Source organism: Gallus gallus, chromosome 31, assembly GCF_016699485.2.
Source record: "Gallus gallus isolate bGalGal1 chromosome 31, bGalGal1.mat.broiler.GRCg7b, whole genome shotgun sequence".
In the NCBI taxonomy this organism is placed as follows: domain Eukaryota; kingdom Metazoa; phylum Chordata; class Aves; order Galliformes; family Phasianidae; genus Gallus; species Gallus gallus.
The window spans coordinates 1308010-1332304 of record NC_052562.1 but is presented as its reverse complement, the minus strand read 5'-3'; the positions used below and the strand labels follow the sequence as shown (position 1 = coordinate 1332304).

At 58.0% G+C, this 24295-nt stretch overlaps 5 protein-coding genes across 9 annotated transcripts; 4 read left to right on the top strand and 1 right to left on the bottom strand.

Annotated features, from left to right (window-relative positions):
* The first annotated feature begins 276 nt into the window (after nt 1–276).
* On the top strand, nt 277–6184 carry UBE2M (ubiquitin conjugating enzyme E2 M). Its single transcript, XM_015273062.4, has 6 exons — nt 277–559; nt 3741–3835; nt 4007–4045; nt 4334–4437; nt 4655–4718; nt 5798–6184. Exons 1-6 carry the CDS (start codon nt 451–453, stop codon nt 5936–5938), a joined length of 552 nt encoding a protein of 183 aa, XP_015128548.2. The 5' UTR covers nt 277–450; the 3' UTR covers nt 5939–6184.
* A 2273-nt stretch (nt 6185–8457) lies between these two features.
* On the top strand, nt 8458–13291 carry CHMP2A (charged multivesicular body protein 2A). 3 transcript variants are annotated; one of them, NM_001080892.2, is made up of 6 exons: nt 8458–8478; nt 9102–9274; nt 9954–10133; nt 10568–10698; nt 11298–11359; nt 11596–13291. In NM_001080892.2, the coding sequence occupies exons 2-6, from the start codon at nt 9107–9109 to the stop codon at nt 11715–11717; spliced, it is 663 nt and encodes a 220-aa protein (NP_001074361.2). In that variant the 5' UTR covers nt 8458–8478; nt 9102–9106; the 3' UTR covers nt 11718–13291. The 3 variants fall into 3 exon arrangements, with proteins under 3 accessions (NP_001074361.2, NP_001384179.1, NP_001384180.1); NM_001397250.1 differs by having other exon boundaries at nt 8458–8497; NM_001397251.1 differs by lacking the exon at nt 8458–8478 and adding an exon at nt 8585–8750.
* Nucleotides 12926–15855, top strand: LOC101748084 (natterin-3-like). Of its 2 annotated transcripts, none has more exons than XM_046904859.1 (4): nt 12926–13040; nt 13395–13429; nt 13787–13880; nt 14397–15855. In XM_046904859.1, exons 2-4 carry the CDS (start codon nt 13415–13417, stop codon nt 15398–15400), a joined length of 1113 nt encoding a protein of 370 aa, XP_046760815.1. In that variant the 5' UTR covers nt 12926–13040; nt 13395–13414; the 3' UTR covers nt 15401–15855. The 2 variants fall into 2 exon arrangements, with proteins under 2 accessions (XP_046760815.1, XP_040510219.1); XM_040654285.2 differs by having other exon boundaries at nt 12926–13057.
* A 586-nt stretch (nt 15856–16441) lies between these two features.
* On the bottom strand, nt 16442–20399 carry LOC101748192 (zinc finger protein 629-like). Of its 2 annotated transcripts, none has more exons than XM_040654255.1 (3): nt 20010–20399; nt 19083–19266; nt 16442–18454 (listed from the first exon to the last, which is right to left on the bottom strand). In XM_040654255.1, exons 1-3 carry the CDS (start codon nt 20337–20339, stop codon nt 17682–17684), a joined length of 1287 nt encoding a protein of 428 aa, XP_040510189.1. In that variant the 5' UTR covers nt 20340–20399; the 3' UTR covers nt 16442–17681. The 2 variants fall into 2 exon arrangements, with proteins under 2 accessions (XP_040510189.1, XP_025001800.2); XM_025146032.2 differs by having other exon boundaries at nt 16442–18451; nt 20010–20396.
* A 2036-nt stretch (nt 20400–22435) lies between these two features.
* Nucleotides 22436–24255, top strand: LOC107049469. The gene is made up of 2 exons (XM_015273074.4): nt 22436–22536; nt 23521–24255. Exons 1-2 carry the CDS (start codon nt 22469–22471, stop codon nt 24059–24061), a joined length of 609 nt encoding a protein of 202 aa, XP_015128560.2. The 5' UTR covers nt 22436–22468; the 3' UTR covers nt 24062–24255.
* The last annotated feature ends 40 nt before the right edge of the window (nt 24256–24295 follow it).

The window sequence follows — 24295 nt, the reverse complement described above, 5'->3', positions numbered from 1 at the left end:
TGGCGGCGCCCCGTGGGTTCCCCCGAAGCTCCGCCCCCTAACTGGCAGCGCTGCGCCTATCAGCGATTGGCTGCGAAAAGAGCCGAAGCTTTCCGGAGAGAGCCGAAGGCCGCGCGTGAAGGGAGACTTCCGGAAAGAGCCGAGAAAGCACCGGAAAAAAAGCCGAGAAAGAACCGGAAAGACTCTCCCTCCTTCCGGAAGAACCCGAACCTTCTCCGAACGTCCTCCGAACCTTTCCGGAAAACACCGAAGTTCCTTCCCGGACAATCCCGAAGCCCTTCCGGAAGTTGCCGAGCGGCGCCGGCCGTTGCCCACCCTCCGTCTCCTCAGCGCCGCCGCCGCCGCCGTTTCCCCCGGCGCCGTTCCGCCGCCCCCTCCGCCGCCTCCTCCCCGCCGGGGGGGGCCCACCCGGTCCGCCGCCCCCGGCCCGGCGAGGCCCGGCCCGGCAGGATGATCAAGCTCTTCTCGCTGAAGCAGCAGAAGAAGGAGGAGGAATCGGCGGGCGGCACCAAGGGCACCAGCAAAAAGGCCTCGGCCGCGCAGCTCCGCATCCAGAAAGGTGTGTGTGGGGGGGGGGGGTGGGGGGGGTGGGGGGGGAGGGCCCAGTATGGCCCCAGTGTGGTCCGGGTGCTGGGCCCAGTATGGTCTCACGATGGGGTGTGCGGTAGTCCCAGTGTGGAGCTCGCACTGATTCCTATTGGGCTCCATTTGGGCCTGTGCGCCGGTACCAGCGTGGACCAGTGTGGGGCCTGCAGTGGTCCCAGTATGGTCTCTGGGCTGGTCCCATTATGGCCCAGTATGGAGTACATAGTCGTCCAAGTATGATCTCTGTACTGGTCCCAGTATGGCCCTGCTGTGGGACACACAGTGGTCCCCGTATGGCCCTACTGTGGGGTACATAGTGGTCCCAGTATGGTCTCTGTACTGGTCCCAGTATGGCCCAGTATGGAGTACGTAGTGGTCCCAGTATGATCTCTCTACTGGTCCCAGTATGGCCCTACTGTGGGGTGCGTGGTGGTCCCAGTATGGCCCAGTGTGGGGTACATAGTGGTCCCAATATGGCTCTGCTGTGGGGTACATAGTGGTCCCAGTATGGTCTCTGTGCTGGTCCCAGTATGGCCCTGCTGTGGGGTACGTAGTGGTCCCAGTATGGTCTCTGTGCTGGTCCCAGTATGGCCCTGCTGTGGGGTACGTAGTGGTCCCAGTATGGTCTCTGTACTGGTCCCAGTATGACCCTGGCGTGGGGTACATAGTGGTCCCAGTATGGCTCTCCTGTAGGGCACACAGTGGTCTCAGTATGGTCTCTATACTGGTCCCAGTATGGCCCAGTATGGAGTACGTAGTGGTCCCAGTATGATCTCTGTACTGGTCCCAGTATAGTCCTGCTGTGGGGTACATAGTGGTCCCTGTATGGTCTCTGTGCTGGTCCCAGTATGGCCCTACTGTGGGGTATGTAGTGGTCCCAGTATGGTCTCTGTACTGGTCCCAGTATGGCCCTGCTGTGGGGCACACAGTGGTCCCAGTATGGCCCTACTGTGGGGTACATAATGGTCCCAGTATGGTCTATGTGCTGGTCCCAGTATGGCCCTGCTGTGGGGCACACGGTGGTCCCAGTATGGCCCAGTGTAGGGTACATTGTGGTCCCAGTATAGCTCTCCTGTGGGGTACATAGTGGTCCCAGTATGGTCTCTGTACTGGTCCCAGTGTGGCTCTGCTGTTGGGTACATAATGGTCCCAGTATGATCTCTGTACTGGTCCCAGTATGGCCCAGTGTGGGGTACGTAGTGGTCTCAGTATGATCTCTGTACTGGTCCCAGTATGGCCCTGCTGTGGGGCACACAGTGGTCCCAGTATGGCCCAGTGTAGGGTACATAGTGGTCCCAGTATGGTCTCTGTACTGGTCCCAGTATGGCCCAGTGTGGGGCACAAAGTGGTCCCAGTATGATCTCTGTACCCGTCCCAGTATAGCCCTACTGTGGGGTACATAGTGGTCCCAGTATGATCTCTGTACTGGTCCCAGTATGGCGCAGTGTGGGGCACACAGTGGTCCCGGTATGGCACAGTGTGGGGTGTATAACGGTCCCAGTATGGTCTCTTTACTGGTCCCAGTATGGCTCTGCTGTGGGGTACATAGTGGTCCCAGTATGGTCTCTGTGCTGGTCCCAGTATAGCCCTGCTGTGAGGTACATAATGGTCCCAGTATGATCTCTGTACTGGTCCCACTATGGCCGTACTGTGGGGCACACAGTGGTCCCAATATGGCCCTGCTGTGAGGTACGTAGTGGTCCCAGTATGGCCCAGTGTAGGGTACATTGTGGTCCCAGTATGGCTCTCCTGTGGGGTACATAGTGGTCCCAGTATGGTCTCTGTACTGGTCCCTATATGGCCCAGTGTGGGGTACGTAGTGGTCCCAGTATGGTCTCTGTACTGGTCACAGTATGGCCCTACTGTGGGGTACGTAGTGGTCCCAGTATGGTCTCTGTACTGGTCCCTATATGGCCCAGTGTGGGGTACGTAGTGGTCCCAGTATGATCTCTGTACTGGTCCCACTATGACCCTGCTGTGGGGCACACAGTGGTCCCAGTATGGCCCAGTGTATGGTACATTGTGGTCCCAGTATGGCTCTCCTGTGGGGTACATAGTGGTCCCAGTATGGTCTCTGTGCTGGTCCCAGTATGGCCCTGCTGTGGGGTGCGTGGTGGTCCCAGTATGGCTCTGCTGTGGGGTACGTAGTGTTCCTAGTATGGCCCAGTGTAGGGCACACAGAGGTCCCAGTATGGTCTCTGTACTGGTCCCAGTATGGCTCTGCTGTTGGGTACATAATGGTCCCAGTATGATCTCTGTACTGGTTCCAGTATGGCCCAGTGTGGGGTACGTAGTGGTCCCAGTATGATCTCTGTGCTGGTTCCAGTATGGCCCAGTGTGGAGTACGTAGTGGTCCCAGTATGATCTCTGTGCTGGTTCCAGTATGGCCCAGTGTGGGGTACATAGTGGTCCCAGTATGATCTCTGTGCTGGTCCCAGTATGGCCCTGCTGTGGGGCACACAGTGGTCCCAGTATGGTCTCTGTGCTGGTCACAGTCTGGCCCAGTGTGGGGCCTGCATTGGTCCCAGTATGATCTCTGTACTCATCCCAGTATGACTCTGCTGTGGGGTACATAGTGGTCCCAGTATGGTCTCTGTACTGGTCCCAGTATGGCCCTACTGTGTGGTACGTAGTGGTCCCAGTATGGCTCAGTGTGGGGTGCATAGTGGTCCCAGTATGGTCTCTGTACTGGTCCCAGTATGGCCCAGTGTGGGGCACAAAGTGGTCCCAGTATGGCTCTCCTGTGAGGTAGATTGTGGTCCCAATATGGCCTACGTACTGGTCCCAGTATGGCCCCAGTAGCAGAGCAGATGCTAGTCCCAGTACAGTCTGTTTACTGGTCCCAGTAGGACCCCACTGTGGGTCACGCTGTCATGACTCCATTGCGGGACTCACACTGATCCCAGTAGGCACCCAGTGGGGTCTACATACTGGTCCCAGTATGGGCTCTGTGTAGGGCTGTATTGACCCCAGCCCTCCCCTCACGGTGGGGCACAAACTGGTCCCAGTATGGCCTTGGTGTGACGCTGTACCGGTCCCAGTATGGCCGTGCTGGGAGCACTGGGAGTGGGATGCTCCGCCCTGGGGGTGGCCGTGGCTGTGTCCCCCATATATCCCCTACGTGTGCCCCACATATCCCCACGTGTCCCCCACAGACATCAACGAGCTGAACCTGCCCAAGACGTGCGAGATCGACTTCTCTGACCAGGACGATCTGCTGCACTTCCGCCTCCTCATCTGCCCCGACGAGGTGGGTCCCCTTCCCCACCCCACCACCCCCAACCTGAGATCCCCTTCTTCCTGTTCCCCTTTCCCCCCCCCTCTCCTTTCCCTATGGATCTCTTCTTTCCTTCACCCCTCTCTCATCCCCTGCGCCCCCCCTACCTCCCCATCTTTGGTGACGTCTGTCTCTCTCCCGTAGGGTTTCTACAAGGGAGGGAAATTCGTCTTCAGTTTTAAGGTCAGTCCTGCACCGTGGTGGCCACTGAGATGGAACTGGTGGGGTTCCAGGAGGTGGGTGGCTACCGAGACCCCACCTGTGGCCACCACAAGGCTTGGGATCGGGTGGCCACGCGTTCACCCCGTAGCTTGGAGATGGGACAAAGTGGGGTTTGGTGGGCCAGCAGTGTGGGATCAGCGGCCGTTCTATGGGTTGGGATTGGAACCAGGGTGGAGAGAAGCAGCTGGACGTGGCTGGAAGGGAAAGGGGGGTTGGAGGGGGGTCCAAACTGTGATTCTGCCCCCCCAGGTCGGCCAGGGCTACCCCCACGACCCACCAAAGGTGAAGTGTGAGACGATGGTCTATCACCCTAACATCGACCTGGAGGGCAACGTCTGCCTCAACATCCTCAGGTGGGACACCGGTGTGGTTGAGGTGGTGGTCGCCGTCCCCTCCGGAGCTGAGTCCCACTTTGGTCCCACGTACCCATCAGGGTGGAACGGGGTGTAAATTGTTGCCCCCCCCCCCCCCCCCCCCCCCCGCTCTGTGTGCGTGTGCTGTCCCTGCACCCCTCAAATGTGGGCATGGGGTGGCCCTGGTGGCCATTCTGATGCCCAGCTTTGTCAGCAGAGAGGACTGGAAGCCCGTCCTGACGATAAACTCCATCATCTACGGCCTGCAGTACCTTTTCCTGGTGAGTAGGGTCTGGGGTGGGGGGGAAACCAAGGGGTGGGGGACGCCGGAGTGGCTTCTGGGGACAGCTGGTGGCTCTGGGACACCTCCTGGGGGTGCCTGGTGTTTTGGGGAGGTCTCTTGGTGTCACCAAGTGACACTTCGGGGCACCTCGTGGTGGCTTTTGGGGGACACCTGGTGGCTTGGGGACATCCCGTGGGTGGGACTGTTGGGAGTATTTGGGGGTGGGGGGGGGTGCTGGAATACTGGGGTGTGCTAAGGGATGTCAGGAAGGGGGACACATGAGGGTCCCCAGGGGCAGTTGGGATTGAGGGGGGTACTGAGGGGTCCCTTAAAGGGGGAGAGGGGGTATTGATGTGTCCTAGGAGGTATGGGGGGGGGCATTAAGGAGTAGTATGAAACATGGGGGGGGGTTACGTAGTCGATGGGTGTATGGCAGGGGGGTCTCAGGGGTGCATTAATAGCATAGGGGGCGGATTCGAGGGTGGGGAGGGGGCAGTTATCCCTATGGGGGGTGCAGTTAGACCTTTGGGGGGGGGCAGTTATCCCTATGGGGGGGGGGCAGTTATCCCTATGGGGGGGGGGGGGGCAGTTAGACCTTTGGGGGGGCAGTTAGACCTGGGGGGGGGGGGGGGGGGGGCAGTTAGACCTTCGGGGGGGCAGTTATCCCTATGGGGGGGGGGGGGGGGCAGTTAGACCTTCGGGGGGGCAGTTATCCCTATGGGGGGGGGGGGGGGCAGTTAGACCTTCGGGGGGGCAGTTATCCCTATGGGGGGGGGGGGGGGCAGTTAGACCTTCGGGGGGGCAGTTATCCCTATTGGGGGGGCAGTTATCCCTATTGGGGGGGGGGGGCAGTTAGACCTTTAGGGGTCCAGTTATCCCTATGGGGGGGGGGGGCAGTCAGCCTTTAGGGGGCCGACGACTCCCATGGGGGGGGGGGGAAGGAGGGCAAGAACACAACCACACCCCACCGCCTGGTCCTGGTGGGAAGGGGGGCGGGCGGGGGGGGTATATTCCTTCCTTTTTGACCCTCCTCCACCCACCCCCCCCTTCCTTTTATTTCTCTCCCCCCCCCCCCAGGAGCCGAACCCCGAGGACCCCCTGAACAAGGAGGCAGCAGAAGTGCTGCAGAGCAACCGGCGCCTCTTCGAGCAGAACGTGCAGCGCTCGCTGCGGGGGGGCTACGTCGGTGCCACCTACTTTGAGCGCTGCCTCAAGTAGCCCCCCCCTCTCCCCCCCCCCCACCCCCCTCCCATTTCCCCCATCCCCCCCCACCGTCTCCTCCCCGCCCCCCCCTATTTATTGCCCCCCTGGGGGCGGGGGGGGCCCCCTCCTTTCTGCCTCCCCCCCCACCCGACCCCCCTCCACCTCCCCTTTCTTCTCCCCCCCCCCCAACCCTCCTCTCCCCCTGCGGGTGATTAAAGGGCGATGGTAACGAGCGGCGGCGGCCCCCCCTCCTCCTCCTCCTCCTCTGCTGTGGTGTGATTTGGGGTGGGGGGGTGCACTGGTTTGTACTGGGACGGAGGGGGGGGGGGGGCTGCATTGAGTATGGGGGGGGGTGCGCCACGGCTGTGTTCTAAAGCTGCCAGTATGCCCAGTTCCCTGTCCCAGTGCTCCCAGTATGCCCAGTTCCCCATCTGACGGCTCCCAGTACACCCAGTTTCCTGTCCCAGTGCTCCCAGTATGCCCAGTTCCCTGTCCCAGTACTCCCAGTATGCCCAGTTCCTTCTCCCAGTGCTCCCAGTATGCCCAGTTCCCCATCTGAGGTCTCCCAGTATGCCCAGTTCCCTGTCCCAGTGCTCCCAGTGTGCCCACTTCCCCATCTGAGGTCTCCCAGTATGCCCAGTTCCCTGTCCCAGTGCTCCCAGTGTGCCCAGTTCCCCATCTGAGGGCTCCCAGTATGCCCACTTCCCCATCTGAGGGCTCCCAGTGTGCCCAGTGCTCCCAGTATGCCCAGTTCCCTGTCCCAGTGCTCCCAGTGTGCCCAGTTCCCCATCTGAGGGCTCCCGGTACACCCAGTTTCCTGTCCCAGTGCTCCCAGTGTGCCCAGTTCCCCATCTGAGGGCTCCCAGTATGCCCAGTTCCCTGTCCCAGTGCTCCCAGTATGCCCAGTTCCCTGTCCCAGTGCTGCCAGTGTGCCCAGTTCCCCATCTGAGGGCTCCCAGTATGCCCAGTTCCCTGTCCCAGTGCTGCCAGTGTGCCCAGTTCCCTGTCCCAGTGCTCCCAGTATGCCCAGTTTTCCATCTGAGGGCTCCCAGTATGCCCAGTTTTCTATCTGAGGGCTCCCAGTACACCCAGTTCCCTGTCCCAGTGCTCCCAGTATGCCCAGTTCCCCATCTGAGGGCTCCCAGTATGCCCAGTTCCCTGTCCCAGTGCTCCCAGTGTGCCCAGTTCCCTGTCCCAGTACTCCCAGTATGCCCAGTTCCCTGTCCCAGTGCTCCCAGTATGCCCAGTTCCCCATCTGAGGGCTCCCAGTATGCCCAGTTCCCCATCTGAGGTCTCCCAGTATACCCAGTTCCCTGTCCCAGTGCTCCCAGTGTGCCCACTTCCCCATCTGAGGGCTCCCAGTATGCCCAGTTTCCTGTCCCAGTGCTCCCAGTATGCCCACTTCCCCATCTGAGGTCTCCCAGTATGCCCAGTTCCCTGTCCCAGTGCTCCCAGTATGCCCAGTTTCCTGTCCCAGTGCTCCCAGTATGCCCAGTTCCCCATCTGAGGTCTCCCAGTATGCCCCGTTCCCTGTCCCAGTGCTCCCAGTATGCCCAGTTTCCTGTCCCAGTGCTCCCAGTATGCCCAGTTCCCCATCTGAGGTCTCCCAGTATACCCAGTTCCCTGTCCCAGTGCTGCCAGTGTGCCCAGTTCCCCATCTGAGGGCTCCCAGTATGCCCAGTTTCCTGTCCCAGTGCTCCCAGTATGCCCAGTTCCCTGTCCCAGTGCTCCCAGTGTGCCCAGTTCCCCATCTGAGGGCTCCCAGTGCTCCCAGTATGCCTAGTTCCCTGTCCCAGTGCTCCCAGTATGCCCAGTTCCCTGTCCCAGTGCTCCCAGTGTGCCCAGTTCCCCATCGGAGGGCTCCCAGTATGCCCAGTTCCTTGTCCCAGTACACCCAGTATGCCCAGTTCCCCATCTGAGGGCTCCCAGTACACACAGTTCCCTGTCCCAGTGCTCCCAGTGTGCCCAGTTTCCTGTCCCAGTGCTCCCAGTATGCCCAGTTCCCCATCTGAGGGCTCCCAGTATGCCCAGTTCCCTGTTATATCCTAGTATATCCCAGTATATATCCTGACATAGACCCCAGTATATACTCCAGCGTATCCCAGTTCTCCCAGTACATCCCAGTGATGTTCCTTCCTCCCAGTATATCCCAGTATCCATCCCAGTTACCCCCCAGTATCTCCCAGTATGTCCTTCCCAGTATATCCCGGTTCCTCCCAGTATGTCCCAATATCCTTCCCATAATATATCCCAGTTCCAGAGCGTCCCAGTGACCTTCCCAGCATGTCCCAATGCATCCCAGTGATGTCCTTTCCAGTATATCCCAGTTATTCCCACTATATCCCAGTTCCCCATTTGCCCGGAGCGCCCCCCGCTCTCTCTCAGTCCTCCATGCCGCCGGGGGGCGCTGTGCGGCCGGAAGTGCCGCTCTTGTCCGCCATTCTCGTTGCCCCGGAAAGGATGTGGTGTCGCACCGCCACCACTCAGAAGGCTCCGCCTCCCGTCACGTGACCGCCCCGCCCGCGTGACGTCACGGCGTTTGCGGAAGTGCGCGGGTGAGGCGGAAGGAGCGGGGTGAGGGTCGGCGGCCGCGGAGTCATAGAGACGTGCTGGAGGGGGGGGGGATAGAGGGGCGGGAGTGGGGATAGAGCGGCACCGTGCAGAGGGGGAACCGCAGAGTAACGGGGCGGGAGGGGCGGAGCGGTCCCGTCTCGGAGATCATAGAGTGGGGCGCACGGAGAACGAAGGAGTGGGGTAGAAGGGCCCCGGGCGTCGCGGAGAGAGGTCGGGAAAAGAGCGGTCGGTCCTCCAGCGGCGTGAGGGGACCGTAAGGCGCATAGAGACGCGAAGGGGGGGGGGGGGGGTGGGGAGGAAGGAAGGGGCAGCGCTCGGTGCGGGGCGGAGCCATAGGAGCGAAGGGGGCGGGGCCTTCTCGTCGCTCTGCTATTGGCTGAGATTCCCGTTGCCATGGCGATGGGGCGGGGCTGGGGGTGATGCTGCCCCTGGGGGCCGCCATGTTGGGGGAGTGTGGGGGGAGGTTTGGGGGGGGGTACCCCCACCCCGCCTGCCCCGTTTCCACGTCCTCCCCCATCCCCCCGGCCCGAGTCCGCCGTGCTCGCATTGCCACGGCTGCGTCCGCTCTGCTGACGGCCCCCCGTCCCTGTCCCCATGCACTCAGTCGCCATGGATCTGCTGTTTGGCCGTCGGAAGACCCCGGAGGAGCTGCTGAGGCAGAACCAGAGGGCCCTGACCCGCGCCATGCGTGAGCTCGACCGCGAGCGCCAGAAACTGGAGGCCCAGGAGAAGAAAATCATCATCGACATCAAGAAGATGGCCAAGCAGGGGCAGATGGTGAGGGGACGCTTCCTGGCTGGGCCAGGGGGGGAGTGGAGGTGATGTGGAGTGGGGTTGGGAGAGGGTAAAGGGCTGGACTGGTGGCCATGGAACACGGAGCGGATATTGAGGTGTGGAGGACGCCAGGAGATGTGAACAGGGGGGATATGGGGGGCATAGGGGACGTGGAGGGGGCCAGAGGACAAAGTGGGGTCCAGGAAATCATGGTGGGGATATGGCTGGGGACAAGGGGATGCAGAGGAGATGTGGTGGGACCAGGTGATGCAATGGGGACCTGCGTGTTTGGGCAGAACCCAGGGCGCACGGTGGCAAAGTGGGGGAATGGAGGGGGTCAGGAGACCGTGGTGGGGACGTGGAGAGACTGAGACACTCTGCGTGGACGTGGAACGGACTGGGGGATAATGGCGGAGTCCAGGAGACATGAAGGAGACCCAGGAGACTGGTGGGACAGGGGGGCACATCATGGTGCTTGGAGAGGGCCAGAAGTCACAGAGGAAACTTTGGGGACTGTGAAAACCCCAAATGACCACGGTGGGTATAAGGGGGCTGGGAGCCCATCAGGATGGTGGGGACAAGGGGTCAGTGGTGGGGACAGGGAGTCAGTGAAGGGTTCTTGGAGATCCCCAAGGTTTCCTGGGGGTTATCACAGCCACCCAATGTCCCCTTTGGCCTGCAGGACGCAGTGAAGATCATGGCGAAGGACCTGGTGAGGACGCGACGCTACGTGAAGAAGTTCATCACCATGAGGGCCAACGTCCAAGCCGTGTCCCTCAAAATCCAGACCCTAAAATCCAACAACTCCATGGCCCAGGCCATGAAGGGCGTCACCAAGGCCATGGCCACCATGAACCGGCAGGTGGGTGCCCGTGGGCATGTCCCCAAGGCTGGGACCACCAAGAGCTGCCCTGGGGTGGTCCTGGGGATGTCTCTGAGACTATGATGTTGTGAAGAACGTGTTGCAGATTTGCCAACTGACCTGGGGATGGCCCCAGGGCCGGGGCCATTGTGAGGTGCTCCATGGGGTTGTCCCCAAGGTTGTGGCCATCATGACCAGTCCCAAAGTGGTCGTGGGGATGTTTTTGAGAACTTGGTTGCCATGAGTTGCCTTGGCTTGGCCATGAGGACGTTCCAAAGGTTGTGACCACCACGAGTTGCTTTGGACATATGAGGATTTTCCTCAGATTGTGGCCACCAGAAACCACTCGGAGTATCCATGGGGGTGTACCCAAGGCTGTAGCCACTGTGGGAACATTCCCATGTGCCTCGTGCTATGTCCGTGTGTCCCCATAGCTGAAGCTGCCGCAGATCCAGAAGATCATGATGGAGTTTGAGAAGCAGGCAGAGATCATGGACATGAAGGAGGAGCTGATGAATGACGCCATTGATGACGCCATGGGGGATGAGGACGATGAGGAAGAGAGGTGGGAGACGTGGGGTGGCAGAGATGTGGGGACGTGAGGGGACATAGGGACACAAGGGGATGGGGAAAGAGCAACGTGGTGAAATGGGACACGAGGGATGGACGTGGAGTGACAAGAACAGCTGGAACATGGGACAGAGTGGGATAGGATCGTGGTGAGATGTAGGGCCTGGTCATCGGGTGATTGGAATGTGGTGGGATGGGAATATGGGGGACACGCAGTACAGGGACATGGTAGGAGATGGATGTGTAGGACACGGATAGGTGGAAATATGGAAATATGGAAAATTATGGAAAACAAAAATATATAAAAACAGAAATATGGAAAAACGTGAGACAGAGATGTGGAGGATACGAGGGTTGAGAGCATGGGGGCATGGGAAGGGGACATGGTGGGTTGGGGAAATGGGACACGTGGGACATAAAGGGACATGGGGTTATGGGATGGGAATGTGGGCACTTGGGGTTGAAGACCTGGGGGGATGTGATGGAGACACATGAGGAGGTGGTGGAGGAAGGACACGGGGATGGGGGGGGAGGTTGGGGGATGTTTATGGGATCCTGGCATGACCCCTGACATCTCCTCTTGTCCCCTCCCAGCGACGCAGTGGTGTCACAGGTGCTGGACGAGCTGGGACTGAACCTCACCGACGAGCTGGCCAGTGAGTGGGGTGGGGGAATGATTTGGGGGGGTCGAGAGGGTCAGGGGTGGCACTTCAGGGTCTCCGGGGGGGATTTGAGGGGCCTTGGGGAGCATTTTTTGAAAAGCTTTACGGAACGTTTCTGGGGTTATTGTGGGGAGCAGGGAGGTGTTTTGGGGGGGCTGAGGAGGGGAAAATATTTGGGGGGACACGGAGGGAGGGGTGATGACCCCCTGACCTTTGCCCTCTGCCCCCAGCCCTGCCCCCACCGGGGGGGTCGCTGGCAGCAGGGGAGGGGCGGGCGGCTGAGGCCGCTGCTGCATTGGCTGACGCCGACGCTGACCTGGAGGAGCGGCTCAAGAACCTCCGCCGGGACTGAACCCCGACCTCTGCACCTCAATTCCATCGTGCCCCCCGTTCCCGGACCCTGGGCCTGACCTCAGCAACCTTCTGCCCCCGGAGACGCCCTGCACTGACCTTCAAACTTTCACCCCTTTTGGTGACTCGTCCCCCTCCCCCCCGGGGGGCTGATTGCATTGACCTTCGACCCCACTTAAATACCCCCAGTGGGGGTATCTCTGACAACACACTACAGAGCTTTTTCTCCCCCTCCAGGGGGTGGGGAGTTGTCCCCTGCTGGGGCTACTTGTTCACCTAAGGGGTATTTTTCCCCCCTTTTTGTTCCCTTCTTTGAGGATGTTTGCTTTCTTCCCCATCTTTTTTTTTTTTTTGCCCCCTTTTTCTGGCTTTTTAACTTTCTTTTGGGCTATTTGCCCCCCCCTCTTTGAGTTATTTGCCCCATTCTTGGGGGTATTTGCACTCCTCCCGGGGGGTATTGCCCCCTTCTCTTGGGGCAGTTGAGTGAAACTGGGGCAATAAAGGCTGCACGCTGGTACCTGCTGCCTCCCCCCGCTGCTTCCTGGGGTGCCCAGTGCCACCCAGCAAGGAACTGGGAGCACTGGGTGGGGAGGGGGAGTTCTCTGATGGCTGCCGTGGGGTTGGGCACCGGTGCTACAATGACACCTGGTCTGAAACTCCACCACCAGGTGGTCCATTTTCATGCTGGAAAGCAGCGATTTGAGGCCAAAGAAAGAAAGATGCTGGATGGGCATGGTGGCTGCAGCCCCATTTGGGGGTGAAAACTCCCCATATTGGTGCACCCCAAGTTGCAAGGACTTCTCTCTGGAGTGGGAAACGCTCTAAATTCAGCACCCCCAGTGGATGGAAATTTTTTGTGTGCTTCCTGCTGTTTTCCTCCAGTGGATGTACAAACACGGCGAGTGGAGCAGGAAATGAAGATTTTTGGTTAAAAAGGAAACAACGGTGATTTACTTCTTTTTTTTCTAGAAATGGCCACCCTTTGGTGTTTTGGGGTGAGGTGAGCTGCTTTGGTGCCCCCAGCACCTCCTGGCAGTGGGTGTTTTGTGTGGCCTGAAGCTGTTCTTCGGGTGCCAGCAATCCATTTTTCCCACCCTGATAAAAAAAAATGTGCTGATTTTGTGCAGAAAACACAGAATTTCCCAATTTCCCAGTAATCACCACCCCATTCATTTTATTTATTTGCACTTCTCTCCCTGTTCAGACTTTGGCCCTTCCCTGGGCTGCTGCCTGCACACGGCCAACTGTTCTATTTCAGAAGTGGCCCAAAAAGGACCTAAAAGACCCCAGAATAACAGGGTTTACGTTGTGGTGAGGATTGCAGGTGGGAACAGATACAAGGTATGAGAACCTTTTGGGGTTTGCACTGAGCCTGACAGGTGAAGAACTCAGCAGAACCCAAAATAGTTGGCTTTAGACCCAAAACTGTTGGTTTTAGCCCCAAGATGGGGAGTTTGATGGAGCCTTGTTGGAGCTGCGCGAGGATGGGGTTGTTTGAGCCATGGGGGTTGGTGTGATGGGATGGGAGAGTGTGTCCATGGGGTTGTTGGAATAAATGTTTCTTTATTAAAAATATATATATATATGTATTTTATATTTGTTTTAAATGTTTATGTATTTTATATGTTTTATGTCTTCCGCGCATTTATATACAAATATGTGTGTATTTAAATCACAGTGTGTAGTTGGCCGGGCGGGATGCTCACAAGCAAGGTATGACTCTTTGCAGGGGAACATTTTTGGTCATTTTGGGGGGGGGATTTTTAATCATTTTTAAGAAATTCCTAGCTGCCAGAAAAATAATCTTTTTTTTTTTTTTTAATTGATAATAATAATAATAGTCATCTCTTTTCTTTGAAACGTGGTCGTTGCACACGGGTGCTCTGTTGTGCTTCCCAGCGTTCCTCCTCCCAGCTGGTTAACAATTAAAGCTGTGTCAACACGGGCAGGGAGGATTTTATCCCCAAAAATAGGTGGAAAAAGGTCATGTTGGGATATGATGGTGACCTGATGGGTGTCACTGATGGGAACGTCCTCATTGGGTGACATCTGCCCTCATCTTCCCCACAGCTCTTCCTCACTACTGCCCTCCTCTTCCTCACCCACAATGGGGCTGATGGAGCTCCTGGGTCACCAGTGGGAAGGAAGCTTCTCCAACACCCTGGTGAGTCTTGCTCTCCTCCATCCTGACATCGTGAATATCTCCATTTTCTGCATTTCTCCCCCAAAATCCACAGAGGGTCACTGGAGGTCTCACTTAGCATTTTGGACAGTGGCCTTGGAAGTACAGTTTGAATTCTGGGTGGTGTAGAGCTAAGAGTTGGACTTGGTGATCCATCTGGGTCCCTTCCATTTCAGGATATCCCTTGACCCCACGATCCTTTGATTCTATGATACTACGATACCTTCATTGATAACATGGTTCTTTGATTCCCTTATTCCATGCCTCTATGATTCCTTGATTCCACGATTCTGTGATCCTTTCATTGATTCCATAATTCCACAAATCCACAGTCCTTTGATTCCACATGATTGAAATTGATTCCACATCTTGGTTGTCTGTGCTGGTTGCTCCGCCAGTGGGAAATCTTACAGACCATTGCTCTAGAAGCTGTGGAGGGATGGAGGCATCTCAAATGCCTCTTCCCATTTGGCCAAAACAGCCTATTTTTCCTTGCAGCCTCCAGCTGGACTGTTTTCCAGAGGGTGCAAGGCAAGGAGTTGCCTTCCTGGCTGTCATGGGAGCTTTTTCGTGGTGAATTACCAGCTGACACCGTGTCCAACTGGAACGCCTACACCAACGTGACAGAGTATGTCTGCTTAACACTGTCTTGGCACTGCAGCATTGGTTCCTACGTTCCCAGCCGGGGTCCATTTTGCTATTTTGCATATGGAGAATTGGCGCTGCGATCCTATGAATTCAAGGTGTTGGTCAACAAAGGAAAGTTCGAGGCGCTGCAATGGGTGGATGACTCATTTGGTGATGTACCTGAGAATGCAGTAGAGGGTTGTGAGTCATTTGACATCTATGTGGGGAGGAACCGGTACGGCCTGGGGAAGGTCTCCAAGGAGCAGAGGGCTTTATTTGTGGCGGTGGATGGCAAGGAGGTGTGGTTCAAGTGGTACCAAGTCTTGACTGTGAAGACGGGCCCAGCAAACATCACCATCTCAGGTGTTCTCTACAACGTGAGCGCAGCCGTGGAGCACAGCGAGGATGTCACCATAACAAAGACCACAGTGAAAAACGAAGGCTGCCAAGGGACACGGCAAGATGTCACCTTGGAAGAAGCCACCGAGGTGGAGCATGACTGGGAGCTGGACCAGGAGATCTTCAGCAGCATCCGCGGGGTGCTGGAAGCCGGCCTCTTGGCCTTCAATGGGATGAGCTGGGAGGCCACCAGCATCACCAATGTCACCTGGCTGGGAAAAGCCAGCGCTGGTGAGTACATCGAACACAGCCACAAGGTTGAGCTGGAGATGCGGCCCCGTACGATGTGCACTGTAGCCATGGTGGGACGCCGGCTGGATGCCCGCATCCCATTCACTGCAGATCTCACCAGGAATTTTGGTGATGGCCAACCATACCAGGTGGCGGTGACGGGGGTGGCCCGCAGCCAGCAGGTGGTGGGCGTCCGGGCTGGCATTGAGTGGTGCGGGCCCCTTCCTGGTTCAGCACGGTGCTGAGCACAGCAGGTGGTGATGGGGATCACCGCGTGCAGCAGAATGCCATGCAATGCATTGTTTTTTCCTCCAATCGGTGTAGTTTTGCAGACTGCTATGTCTGTTGTATTTCCCCAGTAACCTACATCTCTCCCTAAAACGCCACAGCAACAACGTGGAGTGTGGAAAAATGCATATTTTTGCAATCTTCATCTTCTGCTTTTTCCCCACTAACCTCCCATCTCCCTCAAAATGACACAGCAGCAACCCCTAATGCAGAATAATGCATTCTTTGTGATCTCTGTTTTTCCTTTATTTCACAATAACCATCATCCGAGCGCCTCTCTCTGAACCAGCACAGCAGCTGCACATCAAGAAACCTCTCTGCACCCAGAGTTGGATGGACGTAATCTTCCCCTGCATTGTGTTTTCCTTTTCTTTTCCTGTTCTATGAGAAACATAATTGCAAACCAAACAAATCTACCTGCGTGGTTTGTTGGGATGAGATGACGTGCACGCGTCTTGGCATCATCTCGGGAGGAGGAGGATGGAGGCTTTGTCCTTGCAGGATCTGCACTGGGTCCCCATTGGGTCCCCATTAGTTCTCCTCTGTATTCCCATAGGATCCCTGTTGTGTCCCCATTGTATCCCCGTTGCTTCCCCACAGGATCCCTGTTGTGTCTCCATTGTTTTCCATAGGATACCCATTGTGTCCCTGCTCTATTCCCACTGCATCCCCATTGGATCCTCATTGGATTTTCATAGGCGTCAGGACTGTCCCCCAACTGCTGTGACTTTGGGGAGTCACGAGCCCCACCAGCAACATACAAGACACCCTGTACACCCTCATTATCATCCCCCATGAAACCTAATGCACCCCTATTTCCCTTGTCCCCCACCCGTGCCACATACAGCAGCTTCCACTTTAATTCTTCTGATTTTTCCTCTGAATTCCTCTAAAATTTGCACCTGGCATCCCCAATTCCTTGCCCTCCCATGAGCAAGTTCTTCCTCTTGCCCCTGCAGAAAACCAAACAAACAAACAACTAAAGAAACACCAGAGGATGCAGAGAAATGGGTAAAACTTTTGTTATAGCCATGGGGAGGGGAGAAAGCGGGGTGAACCCGTAGGGAGGAGGCGTGGAGCCCTGGGCATGTCAAGTGGTCCATGAGGTAGGTCGGTGCTGGAGCGTTAAGGCCTGGGGAGGAGGATGTCACTCGCTGCAGTAGTGACAATGAATAAATACTGGGGGGGAAAAACAGTAGGATTTGTCTGGAAATGCTCAGCTGGAGGGGATGGGGTGTCCTGGTGGTGGAGATGAGGGGGGGGTGTGTGGAGGTGAGACCAAAGAACTCATGGCAGACATCATCCATCAGACATTTCATCCATGCTGGATGGTCCTCTGGGACCAGAAAACCAGATTTTGGAGCCACCAAGATCTTGAAGGACATCAACCTTCACCCTCATCCGTATTGAATCTCCTCTAGGACTAAAGAATCGAGTCCTGGAGCCACCAGGCTCATAAAAGACATCAACTGTCAGTTCATTGCCACCTTCATCCATCTTGAGGGACATCAACCATCAGCTCTTCACCCTCATCCATTACATCTCTGGGACAAAGGAGACATGTTTTGGGGCTACCAGGCTCTTGGAAGACATCAACCATCAGCTTGTTGTCACCTTCATTCATGTTTTATCTCCTTTGGATCCAGGGAACAAAGTTTTGAAGTCACCAAGCACTTAGGAGGACATAAACTATCAGCTCGCCTTCAGCCTCATCCATTTTCTGTCTCCTCTGAGACTAAAGGAGTCACATACCAAATTCATGGAGAACATCAACCATCAGATCATCTTCTGATGGTCCACAACCACGTTACATCTCCTCTGGGACCAGTGAGCTGCATCATGGAGCCACCAGGCTCATGGGAGACATCAGGTCATCTTCACCTTCGTCCGTGTTGTATCTCCTCTGGGTCCAGGGAACAAAGTTCTGGAGCCACCAAGCTCTCGAGGGACATCAGCCATCACCTCCTCTTCACCCTCACCCATGTTCCATCTTCTCTGGGACTAAGTCGTTGTATCCTGGGTCTACCAAGTTTTCAAACACGTAGAATTGGATCCCTTCTTCAGTACTGCGCAGCTTCAGGGCCTCCTGGGCTACCTTGGAGGTCGCCAACCATCCTCGGAGCCTCAACAATCAGCTCATCTTCACCCCTAGCTATGCTTGCAACCCCAACAACGATTCCTGGTGGATCATCCTCTCCTCACCTCCCCCAGACCCCCAATCCCACCACCGACCCACCATCACTTGTCCCTGGTGGCCGCCCGCGCGTGGATCCGCGTATGCCGGGCGAGCGAGGACTTATTGCTGAAGCTCTTCCCACACTGAGCACAGGGGAAGGGCCTCTCGCCCGTGTGTGAGCGCTCGTGCACCGTCAGGTCCGCCAGGTACTTGAAGCTCTTCCCACAGACCCCGCAGGGGTACGGCCGCTCCTCGGTGTGGCTGCGCTGGTGCATGGTGAGGTTGGACTGCTGGCTGAAGCGCTTCCCGCACGCGGCGCAGGGGTAGGGCCGCTCTCCCGTGTGCGACCTCTGGTGCTTGTTGAGGTCCGATGGGTTGGTGAAGGTCTTCCCGCATGCCCCGCAGGCGTAGGGCCGCTCGCCGGTGTGCAGCCGCTGGTGGGTGGTGAGAGTGGAGAGGTGGCCGAAGCTTTTGCCGCACGCGCCGCAGGCGTAGGGCTTCACCCCGGTGTGGGTCCGCTGGTGGGTCTTCAAGTGGGTCAGGCGGCCGAAGGTCTTCCCGCATTCCCCACATGGGTAGGGACGCTCCTTGCCGTGTTCTGGTGGTTTCGCCCATGGTTTCTCAGTGTTCCCGGTGTCCTCCGTTGGTCTGGGTGGTGTTTGGGGCGGTGGGAAGGCAGTGGGATCCTTTGGGATCGCTCTGGGGCGGCGATGGGTCTCGGTCTGCGTGGGAGTCCTGGTGGTGGGGCCTCCTTGGGGGATGCTGGGGGGATGTGGGGGGTCTTGGGTTGTCAGAATGGGGTCCTCTGGCTCTGTGCTGGCTGCGGTGGGACCTGCTGGGGGGAAGGGGGAGGAAATTTGGGAGCTGGTCCTCGTGGGACATCACCCCACTCCTCCAAAGCCCCGTTGCCCTGTGGTCTCTACCAGTGGCAGAGACGGTCCAACTCCCACCACCGAGCAAAACCCCAAATCCCAGCATCACCAGTTGGTCCATACTGGTGGGGGTTGAAGACAAGGCCACCACCGTAGAGCAGAGCCCCAAATCCCAACGTCGTCATTGGGTCCACCAAGCCGTTCTGGGTGGGGATGAATTGGAAGCCACCACCATTGAGCAGAGCCCCAAATCCCAACACCAACATTGGGTCCACCAAGCCGTTCTGGGTGGGGATGAAGATGAAACCATCACCACTGAGCAAAATCCAAACCCCGACGCCGTTGGTGGGTCCATGGTGTTGGGAGGTGAGGAAGGGGCCGCCACCACTGAGCAAAACTCCGAATCCCAACGTCACCACTGGCTCCACCAAACCATACCGGGTGGGGATGAAGATGAAGCCATCACTCCAGCACAAAACCCTATGAGAACTGCCCAGGACCAAACCCACCGCAGGAGACCCCTCCATCTCCAGGCTGCCCACGTGCATTTTTAGGGGGAAAAATAGGGATTTTTTCCCTCCACCCCTTTACCTGTTTCCTGCAAACTTCTCTCTTCCTCCTCTTCCTCCTCCTCCTCCTCAGGGTCCGACCTGCCATTGCCCTCCCACCACTCATCACCAGTGGGCTCTGGTGGGGGGCTGGGGGGGTCCAGCACCACCTCGGGGTCCTCCGTGTTCCCTGGGGGCACCTCCTCCAGCTTCACACGCACCGTCACCTGCGGGACCGAAGCATGGTGGGTGGGGGGAGAGGGGGAAAGGGGTGTTGGTGGGGGGCAATGAGAGATGCTGCCCTATTTTATGAGTGGGACGTGGGGTTACGCAAAGGGGGTGCTGCCCTCATTGGCAGGGGGGATAAGGGATTGGGGGGGGGGGGGGGGGGCAAAGGGGGTCCTGCCTTCATTGGGGGGGTACAGGGGGCTGGGGGGTGGCTAGCCTTGTTTATGGGGCACAAGGAGTTTAGAGGGGGTGCTGCCTTCATTGGGGAGGGGAAAGGAAAGGGGTTATGCAGAGGGAGTGCTGCCTTCATTTTGGGGAGGGGGAGGGGGGGGGGGAAGAAATTAGCTTGGGGGGTTGGGGGTCCGAAGGGAGGGGGTGCTACCCAAATTCTTGGGGGGGGGGGTCAATGGGTTATATGAAAAGGAGTTGCTGCCCTCATTTGGGGTGAAGGACACGGAGTTGTGGGGGGGGGGGGGGGTTCGAGGGAGGCGCAGCCCTAATTTTGGGGGGGGGGACAGATGGGGTACTGCCCTCATTTGGGGGGCGGGGGGGGATGAGAGGTTGGGGGGTGGGGTCCAAAGGGGTTTCTGCCCTTATTCAGCAGCTGGACAAAGGGTTGGATGGGGAGGGGGGGGGGGTTTACATTCGTTTTGGGGGGACGCGTGGGGTTACACAAAGGGGACTTGGGGGCACGTGGGGCCGAGCAGCCCCCCCCCCTCCCCCCCCGCCTCCCCCTCCTCACCTGCTTCTCCCATCCCGTCTGGAAGCTCTCAGCCAACGCCACCGCCTGCGCGCAGCTCTGGGGGTGCCGTACCCACACCCAACTCTGGATCTCCTCGGGAAGGATGCTGAGGAACTGCTCGAGAACCAACAGCTCCAGGATCTGCTCTTTGCTCCTCCGTTCCGGGCGAAGCCAACGCCGGGAGAGCTCCCGAAGCCTCCAACACACAGCGCGGGGCCCCGCAGCCTCCTGATAACGGAACTGCCGGAACCGCAACCGCCTCTGCTCCGTGCTGGGACCCCCAAACGGGGTGGGCGTCCATCGCGGGGGGGGGTGGTGGGGGGCGTCCATGGGGGGGGGGGTGGGAGACCCCCGGAGGGCTTCTTTTTTTTGGGGGAGGGGGGGGGGATGGGTCTGCGGGGGGAGAAGGGTGGAGGTAAAGGGGGACCCCCCCAGTGTGCACCCCCCCCTCCCCACTCGGTTTTGCAGACCCTCCCCATTATCCACCCCCACTTTGCGCCCCCCCCCCCCCCCGTGATGGAAACCCACCCACCAGCACCACGCAATGCGCCCCCTCCTCATTTTGCAGACCCCCCCCCCACCATTTTACATCCCCCCCATCACCACGCAATGTGACCCCCCCCATTTGCAGACCCCCCCCCCCCCCCCCATTATCCAACACCCCCCCGCACCATGCGGTGTGTCCCCCAGCTTTGCAGACCCCCACCCATTTTCCATCCCCCCCATCACTACACAATGTGCCCCCCATTTGCAGACCCCCCCCCATAATCCAACACACCCCCATCACCATGCAATGTGCCCCCCCTCCCCCCTCCCGCCCCCCAATTTTCACAGCCCTCCCGTTATGCAAAGGACCCCAGACCCTTGGAACGGGTTCCCCCCTATTTTGCACCCCCCGAGCACCATGCAGTGTCCCCCCTCCCCTCATCCCTCCCCCCCCTGGCCTTACAGCCCCCCCCCCACTCCCACCCCCGGACGTTGCAATGCCCCCCCCAGACCTGACTGCCGCCACCGCTGCTCTCCGATCTCCGACACAAAGGGCCTCTTCCCCCCCCCCCCCCCTCCCCCCTCCCCTTCTCTCCCCCCCACCTCCAACCCGGAACCCCCCCTCCCTTCGGACTCCCCCTCCAACCTCCGCGTCACAGCGTTGGGCTCAGCCTTAACCCTGCGCTGCCCGGAGCTTCAAGGATGTGTGTGTGTGTGGGGGGGGGGGGTACCCAAATTGGGAACCCTCCTCCCTCTGCACTCCCAAATTGGACCCCCCCCCCCCCCCCCCCCCCCCCCCCAAACTGGGTACCCCCTCCCTGAGCACCCCATGGCGCCCCCAAAAGGGGCGCCCCTCCAATTGGACGCCCTCCCTTCAAATTGGGAATGGGGATGGAGACACAATGGGGACAGGGATGGGGACACAGCATGGAGACAAATGGGGGCACAATGGGGACAGTGGTGAGGACACAGTAGGGGTGGGGTCACAGTGGGGATGGGGACACAATGGGGACAGGGGTGGGAATGGGGATGGGGTCACAATGGGGTTTGAGACACAATGGGAATGGGATTAGGGATGGGGACACAATGGGGACACAGGGGGGATGGGGATGCAATGGGGACAGGGGTGGGAATGGGGATGGGGTCACAATGGGGTTTGAGACACAATGGGAATGGGATTAGGGATGGGAACACAATGGGGATGGGGTCACAATGGGGACAGAGGTGGGGATACAACGGGGGTGGGGACACAGTACGGATGGGGTCACAGTGGGGATGGGGTCACAATGGGGACACAGTGGGGATGGGGATGCAATGGGGCAGAGATGGGGTCACAGTGGGGATGGGGACACAGTGGGGACAGGGGTGGGAATGGGGATGGGGTCACAATGGGGTTTAAGACACAATGGGAATGGGATTGTGGATGGGGACACAATGGGGGTGGGGACACAATGGGGGTGGAGACACGGTACGGATGGGGTCACAGTGGGGATGGGGTCACAGTGGGGACACAATGGGGATGGGATTGTGGATGGAGACACAATGGGGGTGGGGACACAGTGGAGATGGGGTCACAATGGGGTTGGGAGCACCGTGAAGATGAGTATGGGGACACAGTGGGGACAGGAATGGGGACACAGTGGTGATAGGGATGGGGACACAGTGGGGATGGGGACACAGTGGAGATGGGAGATGTATGGGGCTGCCCCCCCTCCTTGCATTCTTCTCTCTTCACCTTATTTCCCCCCTCCTCCCCACCCCAGCTCTCCTCCTTGCTTTCACTTTCCTTTTCCTGCTTGGACAACCAACCACGCACTGCCTTCCCCTCACCCCACACAGTGTCATCCTGCTGACAAACACACAGAAGGACAAACACACACAAGGACTTCTCTGGGGCGGTGTCGGGCAGAGTTTATTTCCTGCACTGCCACTTCCCCCCCCTCTCTGCAGATCCCGTTGCAGGAGCTGCTGGGATGGCCTTTCGGAGCGTGGAGATCCAACTCACCAACAGCACGAGGGATGTGACCCTGAGCTCCCCCAGGTAACGCCGTCACGGGGGGCTGGGGGTGGGTCGTGGTGGTGGGGGGCACCTGCCTTCAAAGGGGAGTGGAGTTGTTGCACTGTGGTTAGGAGTCCCCCTACTAATCGCGTTGGCGGTGTCATTAAAACCCCAATAAGAAACACCTATTTTCTGTATCGAAGGATAGGCGCGCGCGGAGGTCGGCCCTTATGGACAACAGTTGTGGTGCTGAGGGTTGAAGGTGGAGCGCGCTGTTGGTGGAGTTTTGGTTGGAGTGGGAAGTGGTGGAGCCTCCATCCCAGGGAAATGGTAGGACCTCCATCCCAGGGAAGAGATGGAGTGTCCATCTCGGAGAAATGGGAGAATCTCCATCCCATAAAAGTTTTGGAGCCTCAGCGCCAGGAAAATGGTAGAACCTCCATCTCAGGGAAGAGATGGAGCCTTCCTGCCAGGGAAATGGTAGAACCTCCTTTCCATAGAAGTTCCAAAGCCTCCATCTCAGGGAAATGGTTTGGCCTCCCTCCCGGAGAAGTGGTGAAGTCTCCATGACAGGGATACAGTGGAGTCTCCACCCCTTGGACTCTTGATCTAGAAAGCTTATCCCAACCGGGCTGATTTGGTGGTTCTGTGATCTCCCTCAGGGCATTAAAGATGAACTCAGGAATTCTCCAAATCCCCATCCTATTGCCCATTCCTCTCCTCTCCTCTCCTCTCCTCTCCTCTCCTCTCCTCTCCTCTCCTCTCCTCTCCTCTCCTCTCCTCTCCTCTCCTCTCCTCTCCTCTCCTCTCCTCTCCTCTCCTCTCCTCTCCTCTCCTCTCCTCTCCTCTCCTCTCCTCTCCTCTCCTCTCCTCTCCTCTCCTCTCCTCTCCTCTCCTCTCCTCTCCTCTCCTCCCCTCCCCTCCCCTCCCCTCCCCTCCCCTCCCCTCCCCTCCCCTCTTTCTCCATCTCCTCTCCCCATCCCTGCCCTCTCACTCTCCCTATCCTCACCTCTCCTCTCTCTCCAGGGCCTACTGCTTCAGTGGCTACAACTCCGTGCCCCCCAGCCCCATCATCCCACCGGGAGCCACGGAATGCTGCACCTTCAACAACTCCCCACACCGTTTCCGGGGCAGCGTGGGTGTCCTGGTGTACGAGGCAGAAACCTTCACCCTGGCCATCCTCTTCTCCAACCCTTACAACTACAGCTTTTACTACATGGAGTTTGCCGTGGAGATCTCCCCAGAAAAAGCCCACCTTGGCTTGCTGGAGGATGTCTATATGAGGATGTACAGAGGTTTACCAGCAAATCCCAGAAACAGTGGCATGCTCCGGAATGTCAAGCTCCATGCAACCCAGGAGACCATGATGGTCTCTGCTGGCGGCACAAAGGTCATGGCCACCATGTCCAGTGCTGCAAAGTCCGTCATTAAAGTAGTTGTGGAGAACAAGGATAGTCCCCCCCCATATACAGAGGCAGTACCACACTTTCGCTTTACGCACCATGAGCCAAGGAAATTTAGAAAATTCCAGAAGAAGGAAGGAATGAATGATCCCTTCTTCCAGTAGGTGCTAAGCAGAGCGTGCTGCCCTCAAAAAAAAATGCTGAAGTAGAGCAGCAGTGCACAGATGTTACTTCTATTTTGTTTTGTTTTGCTTTCCTTCTTCTCTTTCTGTTCTTCCTTGCGGCTGGAAAAGGCAATGGCAGCTGAGCCAGCAAATCATGACAATAAAAAAGCATTGCAGATAACAATAACAGAAAAGCGTCGTGGTGTCCTGGGGCAGCGGGTGTGGATGGGGGTG